Raw genomic sequence first — 9,303 nt, forward strand, 5'->3', positions numbered from 1 at the left:
AGATTGATTTCATCAATGAATATATTTTTTAACTGCAATCCCATCTCTTTTTCTTTATTATTATTATTATTATTATTATTTTGAGACAGAGTCTTGCATTGTTGCCCAGGCTGTAGTGCAGCGGCGTGATCTCGGCTCACTGCAATCTCCACCTCCTGGGTTCATGCAATTCTCCTGCCTCAACCTCCTGAATAGCTGGGACTACAGGCATGCGCCACCATGCCCAGCTATTTTTTTTGTATTTTTAGTAGAGACGGGGTTTCACCGTGATGGTCAGGATAGTCTTGATCACCTGACCTCGTGATCCACCCGCCTCAGCCTCCAAAAGTGCTGGGATTACAGGCATGAGCCATGGTGCCCGGCCCCCATCTCTTTTTAAATTGTATTATACTCAAATGATTTAGAGTGAGGATCTCTATTCTCTCCAAAACAAAATTGAGTCTTTTAGAAGAAGGAATAATTAAATGTAGATTTAGTATGGCAGGAGTGAGGGCACAAAATAGAATAGAGGATTGCAAAATCACAAAGCTGATAATATTAGTGTGATGTGGGTAGGAAATCGCTAACAGCAACAGAAGAGAATAGAAATCCGACAGAATTCTAAACATACTTCAATCTAAAAGCATTTATTTTTCCTCTTAGAAAACATTTCTGACCTCCAGAGTTTTGCTTACTTGTCATTTCTATCTACTCCTGTATAATTCTAAGATCTTCTCATGACACAAGAAGAGATCATTGAAGAGTGCTATTATTGATACGTTCATCCTATGTTGTTTTGTTATTTCTAGATGCTGCCTTTTGTAGCATCTAATCTACCATCCTTCAGTGTAAACCCATAAAAATCAAACAAGGATACAGTTAAAATAATAGAAAAAGGAACAACTGGCTATCTTGGATTTATTCATTCTTCTAAACAATGTTAAATAGCTCCTTATGATATTTGGAAGTTTATTCTTGGAAGAAAATTTAACTAATACTATGAGTGCATATACATCAATTATGACAATGGACAAAGAAGAGGTTTCCTAAGAAATGGAGATTTGAATCTATTATTCACCTTTAAGTGTGAGATCCCCAGTAACCTTCTACCACACAACTCCAAGAACACTGGAAGCCATTCATGCAGCATGTAGATCAGTGTTTTTGTTTTTCCTCTGGAATAATTTAAAGTATCTGAAAAAAGACCTATTAGCACAGAAAACCAAGCATATCTCCAATGGGGCAAAGAAGTGACTACAAGAGCATTCATCCTTCTAATTGATCTTCACATATCACCCAGAGTTTTGAAACAGCTTTCTAAAGCAGACCAGGTTTGAATTAGTACTCAGAGGTCATCATGATTTGATAAATAGTTTCCAAATAAAAGATAAACAAAGGTATGAAAATAAATGATTGAATCTTAGAAGTTACTGAAATATAGAGAACAGAATAAGTACATTTATCTAAATAAAAATCCATTAATTTACCTTGACTCATTATGGTATAAATATAATGGTATACCATCATATGGATTAAGATGAATAAATCTGCCAGCTCAATATAAATACTACCTTTTCCATAGATGCTATCATTTTAACCCACAATACATTTTGCATTTTCTGTGTCATTATAGTATTCTTTAATACTGAAAATATTGACAGGAAGAAATAATGAATAGCCTACATTTGTTGAGAACAGATTATAAACATTTTTTTTGTTTCAAAATAAATTATACATATATTATTATATCTTGATTTCATAGGTATTTTATCAATGAGTTTATCTCAAACTCTTGGGACATGTTGTGTGTGTTTCTTTTCTTCTATTTTGTTTTTTTAAAATTCTGTGCTGTTCATTATAGTGTGACTGAGTGGACTGCTCTAAGACCAAAAACATTTGCAGGTAGAGAAAACTTACTTGAAACCATAACGAATTGGATTTAAAGGACAATATGATTTCTAAAGAATATTACTGTCCTTTACAGTGGGAGAGCGTTGACTAAACTTTGTATTTCAATCTTCTCTCCATAAAATGTTTATACTAATATAAATTTCAATGAAAATTAAATGATATATTATGGCATTTCCCATATTCTCAAGTGTGTGAATATGTGAAGAACTAAATAGAGCTACTTTTAGTTCTTTTCATGTATTCTACAATATAATCTTTTACATGAAAAAAAGTCTCAATGCTTAAATACTTGTATTCTGAGTCTATACAATAAATGTCTAAAGAAACGAAGTCATCAGCAAAGCAAAGCTTAAGGGCTAAGGCTGTGAAGTCAGATCATTTTCAACTTGTCCTGCCTCCCTGGCTAAGAAGTTAGAAAAATATGAAAAATGTCCTGACTTCTTCTAATATTTTATTCCTCAGTATGAAAAAGAAGAAAAAAACATAACCTGCCTTACAGGGTTTTACGGGTGACTAAAACTGTTGATATGTGAGTTAAGACACAGAATGCACCACATACCACAGTTCCTGTGTCATAATAAATATCCAATAAAATCGAAGTGGTAATATGAAAATATTAGTCTCTCAATCTCTCTTAATGTCATAATACTGGGTAATTTCCTTTCAAATTCTGTCAGGAAGATAATTAAGAATAATAATGTTGAATATTATTCCTCTTAGCGAAGGATGCTCCAGGAGCGCAGAGATTCCAACACCTCTAAGTTCCAGGTCTCTGAATTCATCCTAATGGGATTCCCTGGCATTCACGGCTGGCAGCACTGGCTCTCCCTGCCCCTGGCTCTGCTCTACCTCTTAGCTCTCAGTGCCAACATCCTTATCCTGATCATCATCAACAAAGAGGCAGCACTGCACCAGCCTATGTACTATTTCCTGGGCATCTTGGCTGTGGTGGACATGGGCCTGGCTACCACCATCATGCCTAAGATTTTGGCCATCTTATGGTTCAATGCTAAAACCATCAGTCTCCCGGAGTGCTTTGCTCAGATGTATGCCATACATTGCTGTGTGGCCATGGAGTCAGGTATCTTTGTCTGCATGGCTATTGATAGATATGTAGCCATTTGTCGGCCACTACGATATCCATCAATCATCACTGAATCTTTTGTGTTCAAAGCTACTGTGTTTATGGCACTGAGAAACAGCCTATGTCCCATCTCAGTGCCTGTGTTGGCTGCTCAGAGGCACTACTGCTCCCGGAATCAGATTGAGCACTGTCTTTGTTCTAACCTTGGAGTCACTAGCCTATCTTGTGATGATTGGAAAATTAATAGTATTAACCAGCTGCTTCTGGGTTGGGCACTCATGGGAAGTGACTTGGGTTTGATTATTTTATCATATGCTTTAATACTTCACTCTGTCTTGAAGCTGAACTCTACAGAAGCTGCATCCAAGGCCTTAAGCACCTGCAGTTCCCACCTCATCCTAATCCTTTTCTTCTATACAGCTGTTATTGTGATTTCCATCACTCATAGTGCAGGAATGAGAGTTCCCCTCATTCCAGCTCTACTCAATGTGCTACACAATGTCATTCCTCCTTCCCTCAACCCCATTGTATATGCGCTTAAGAACAAGGAGCTCAGGCAGGGCTTATATAAGGTGATTAGGATGGGCATCAAGAGAAACTGACAGAGATGCTCGCTTTTGTTATTTCTTCATGATTCTTTATATTCACCAAGAATTGCAAATGGCAGAAGAGCTTAGCAACAGAGAGGCACAGTGGCAGCATTTCATGTGAGATAAGAAGTTAGTGCCAATAACTGAATATTACAAAAAAAGAGATGGACATATTATTTGAAAACTTTGAATATCAAGCAAAAATATTCATCACAAAGATTTGCATAGTGATACTTATTTTCTCATAGGATCTTAAGGAAAGCCTAGTGAAATGTACATCTAATTTCTCCCCTACTTGCCTTTCCTAGAACTTTTATTAGTCATGAATAGAAGTGGCAAAGCAGAAATTCTGCCAGTCTCTTTCTTATAATGAGAAAATTTAAATTGTTTGCATGTGTTGTAATTTTGAAAGGCTAGGACTTATTTTTCCCATTTTGCTATTTCCTTTCTATATATTTAAAAAAATTGAACAGACATTTTTCTAAAAAATATTCAAATTGCAAACAAGTACATAAAAATGCTTAACTTCATTAGTCCTTAGGCAACAGACAAATTCATATCAAAGGCATAATATAATACCACAACTCCATCTAATATATCTTTTTTTTTAAAGAGAATTTGCACATATTGGCAAAGATGTGGACGCATTGGAGCCCTTGTACATTTCTGGTAGAAATGGAAAACGGTATGTAGCTGCAGGAAAAAGTTTGACAGTTACTCAAAAAGTTAAACAGATTATCATATGACTCAACTCCTAGGTGTATACTCAAATTAATTGAAAACAGGTAAGGTGTTAAAACAATTTTTTTCCAGGAATTTTTTTACATCATTATTAACCAAAAAGTAGAAATAATGTATATATCCATCAATTGCTGAAAGGATAAGCAAAATAAAGTATACCCATAAAAGGAATTCTTATTCTGTTACAAAAAGAAGTAAAGTATGGCACATGTTGCAACATATATAACTGTTGAAAACATACTAAGTGAAAAAAATTAGGTTCAGTTGTCCAACTCTTGTGTGAGTTCACTTATATGAATACACACAGTAGTCCATAGAAACAGAAACCAAATGAATTGTTGTCAGAGACTAGGGGTACAGGATGATAAGGAGAGACTGACTAGTGGTTACTGGGTTTTCTTTTGAGGTGATGAAAGTGCTCTGGGATTGCATACAGGTGATGGTTGCACAGCATTGTAACTGTATCTAAAGCCACTCAATTGTATATTTAATTTTTTTATTTTTAACTTTTGTGGATGTATTTTATACACACACACACACACACACACATACATACATTTATTTATTTAGTAAATGAGACGCTTTACTACAAGCATGTAGTGTGAAATAAGCACATCATGGAGAATAGGATATCCATTCCCTCAAATATTTATCGTTTGGCCAAAAATTCAATTACACTGTTTAAGTTATTTAAATATGTACAGTTATTATTGGTAATAGTCACTCTGTTGTGCTATCAAATAGTAAGATTTCTTCATTCTTTCTCTTTTCGTACCCATTCTTTCTATTTTTTTATTTATTCTTTCAAACTATTCTTGTTATTCATTCTTTTTATTTATTCAAACGATTTTTTGTACCATCTTCATCTCACCTGCCAGCCCTTCCCAGCCTCTGGTAACCAAACTTCCACTGTGTCCATGAGTTCAATAGTTTTGATTTTAGATCCCACAAGTAAGTGAAAATATGTGATGTTTGTCTTTCTGTGCCTGGCTTATTTCACTTAACATAGTGATCTCCAGTTCCATCTATGTTGTTGCAAATGACTAGATCACATTTTTTTTTATTTGTTTTTTTTTGAGACAAAGCCTCACTCTGTTGCCCAGGCTGGAGTGCAGTGGCACGATCTTCGTTCACTGCAACCTCTGCCTACCAGGTTCAGGCAATTCTCCTGCCTCAGCCTCCTGAGTAGCACATTTTTTTTAATGGTAGAATAGTACCCCACTGTGTATATGTAACACATTTTATTTTATTTATCTATTCATTGGCTGATTATCAAAAGAAAAGAAATCAATATATATTGAAGAGATGTCTGCACTCCTATGTTTGTTGCTTATAATAGCTAAGATTTGGAAGCAACCTAAGTGTCAACTGTATATTTTTTAAATGGTTAGAAAGGTTAATTTTATGTAATGTAACTTCCATTGCAAAAAAAATGAAAAAAGTATTTAAACTGTTCTCTACATATATATTTGTTGCATTACTTCTTATAAAATGAAAAACAATAGATGTCTAATAGAAAAATGGCTAAATTGTGTAAATATATTGGTGTATTTTATTTCACCATAGTACTGCTGAATAATCATTCTTTGAATGTGCTTAATATATAAGGTCAATGGCAAATGACAGAATTTATGTTTAAATGTTGTGTTATCCCAACTTTCTGAAAGACACATAGCAGTTGTGTATTAAGAAATGTATCAGAAGTTACTTTGGCATTATACAATTTAAAAATTCTATTTATGCCTTTGTAAACTCATCTTCATTTTCTAATTAATAAAAATGTTATACAGGCATTACTTTATAATCTAATTTACTAAGCTTTGAATCATTCATTGTTTTTTAATATTGTGATTATTGACATCAATCTATTTGCAAATTAGGGCAGCTAAATATCCCTATTTTAATATTTTTGCATAATAATTAACTTTTGATGAATTTCTACAATGCCATTGTATTCAACATCAAACTGACTTAAAAATAATTTTCTTAAATACCAAGATCCATGTTTTTTTTTGAGATGGAGTCTCACTCTGTCACCCAGGCGGGAGTGCAGTGGCACAATCTCAGCTCACTGCCATCTCTGCCTCCCGAGTTCAAGTGATTCTCCTGCCTCAGCCTCCTGAGTAGCTGGGATTACAGGTGCATGCCACCATGCATGGCTAATTTTTGTATTTTTAGTAGAGACCAAGTTTCATCATGTTGGTCAGGCTGGTCTTGAACACCTGACCTTGTGATCCACCGGCCTCGGCCTCCTAAAGTGCTGGGATTACAGGCATGAGCCACCATGCTCAGCCCCAAAATCCATGTTAACTGGTGCTTTTAGCCTGGATTAGAGATTAGTAAGCACTCAATAGTTTTTTTTTTTTTTAAATAGCCATATGAAACCATAAATGAATAAAGAAAAATATGAATATGTGTATGAGTTATCAAAAAATTCTGTACTTAAGTGCCTTCAACTTGTGTCTCACAAAGCCTTACACAAAAATACAACTCTGCAATAAATGTTAATATCATGAAATTTCAGCAAAAAGAAAATAATGTTAAAAGCTTAGATTTATTATCAATCTCTCTCATACCTACATTCCCACACAAAATTGCATATATACACATGCATATTATTTACTATTTTTGTATCAACACATAGATGGTAAGAATAGAAAAATTCCACTCTTTTTCTTCCTTCTGGAGGGGTTGGCTTCATTCCCACATCAGCATCTGTGCGACCAAAGCTGTGAAATATTTCTTTGAATACATAACATACATTTTTCTTTAAAGGCTCAGTTCAATAGCACAGATAGAGGTTTAGAGGTTGACGGCCAGGCATGTGCTTATATTGTAGGATTGTGATTTTTTTTAATCAAAACCCTAAACACTTGGACCAGATTGCATTCAGCTCATAGTTTTGACATCCAGAAATTAGATATTAGAGGCTATACAAAACAAGGGTGGGGTAATGACAGGCTTCTTAAATCTAGTATTGGTAGTAGAAGATAAATTGGAGAGAGGATTTGCTAAAGTGAACAGAGGATTTTAATGTATATGAATTAATTATTATATTCTCAGGAATTCAGATTTGATTCCATTCACCCACTTTGAAGGCACCTAGCCTGAGGTATTGTGATCGGTTTATTTTTTGGGGGAAATGTTTATTTTCTCAACTTTCAGATTGCAACTCAGTGTAACTTTTAATGAGGATCATTTCTATCTATATTTTCCATATCTGCATAGGGATCACTGGTAGTGGTAGAATTCATGTATGAATTACCCTCAACCCAAGAGAAAAGATCTAGAAAATAGTTCCTGACTGTGATTATAAAACTGTTCTTTCTCATCTGCCCTCCTCTTGTGCTTCAGAAGAATCTAATTCATGTTTCATTTCTATAGAGACTTAGTTGTGACTGTTTTATTCATTTGAGATGGCAAACCAACTTGGATGAGCCTACCATGTTACTGAGAGAAAAATATGAGCTGTAAAGACTGAGGATGGCCAAGTGAGGAAATAAACTTATTGTCTCTGGGCTTGAGGTGAGAACAGACCACAGATGATATGAAAGTTGTGCTTTATAACAGTAATATCCATGTGCCAATATTACTACTTCAGGATACTCAGAACAAAATATGGGTTCATTTTATTTACAGATAAATTCAGTTATGGTGCATTACAATCATTTAAATTTTTTTATTTATTTATTTATTTATTTATTTTTTTCCCCATTTATTTATTTTATTGCATTTTAGGTTTTGGGGTACATGTGAAGAACATGCAAAATTGTTGCATAGGAACATACGTGGCAGTGTGATTTGCTGCCTTCCTCCCCATCACCTACATCTCGCATTTCTCCCCCTGCTATCCCGCCCCAGCTCCCCACCCCCCACCGTCCCTCCCCTATTTCCCCCCAACTGACCCCAGTGTGTAGTGCTCCCCTCCCTGTGTCCATGTGCTCTCAACCAGACAAAAACAAGCAATGGGGAAAGGATTCCCTGTTCAATAAATGGTGTTGGGAAAGCTGGCTAGCCATGTGCAGAAAGCAGAAACTGGACCCCTTCCTGACACCTTACACGAAAATTAACTCCAGATGGATTAAAGACTTAAACATAAGACCTAACACCATAAAAACCCTAGAAGAAAATCTAGGCAAAACCATTCAGGACGTAGGTGTAGGCAAGGACTTCATGACCAAAACACCAAAAGCATTGACAACAAAAGCCAAAATAGACAAATGGGACCTAATCAAACTCCACAGCTTCTGCACAGCAAAAGAAACAATCATTAGAGTGAATCGGCAACCAACAGATTGGGAAAAAATTTTTGCAGTTTACCCATCTGACAAAGGGCTGATATCCAAAATCTACAAAGAACTAAAACAGATTTACAAGAAAAAAACTAACAAGCCCATTCAAAAGTGGGCAAAGGATATGAACAGACACTTTACAAAAGAAGACATACGTGAGGCCAAAAAACATATGAAAAAATGCTCATCATCACTGGTCATAAGAGAAATGCAAATCAAAACTACATTGAGATACCATCTCACGCCGGTAAGAATGGCGAACATTAAAAAATCTGGAGACAGCAGATGCTGGAGAGGATGTGGAGAAGTAGGAACACTTTTGCACTGTTGGTGGGAGTGTAAATTAGTTCAACCATTGTGGAAGACAGTGTGGCGATTCCTCAAGGACATAGAAATAGAAATTCCATTTGACCCAGCAATCCCATTACTGGGTATATATCCAAAGGATTACAAATCATTCTACTATAAGGACACGTGTACACGAATGTTCATTGCAGCACTGTTTACAATAGCAAGGACCTGGAACCAACCCAAATGCCCATCGACGATAGACTGGATAGGGAAAATGTGGCACATATACACCATGGAATATTATAATCATTTAAATTTTGTTTGAAAAAAGTTATATTTTCTTTTGATTAATACTATATATTTAGTATCGGTATGTGAGATGGGCAGGAAAGTGCTAGGTAGAGAAGGGCGGGGT

The 9,303-nt window shown here is 35.4% G+C and overlaps 1 protein-coding gene across 1 annotated transcript; it reads left to right on the top strand.

The window, feature by feature from the left end:
• The first annotated feature begins 2,616 nt into the window (after positions 1-2,616).
• LOC116524990 (putative olfactory receptor 56B2) lies at positions 2,617-3,576 on the top strand. The gene has a single exon (XM_032240505.1). The coding sequence runs from the start codon at positions 2,617-2,619 to the stop codon at positions 3,574-3,576; it is 960 nt and encodes a 319-aa protein (XP_032096396.1).
• Positions 3,577-9,303: the final 5,727 nt, after the last annotated feature.

The sequence above is a fragment of the Sapajus apella genome, unplaced genomic scaffold, assembly GCF_009761245.1.
Source record: "Sapajus apella isolate SASKATOON/1434 unplaced genomic scaffold, GSC_monkey_1.0 scaffold47, whole genome shotgun sequence".
NCBI lineage: Eukaryota > Metazoa > Chordata > Mammalia > Primates > Cebidae > Sapajus > Sapajus apella.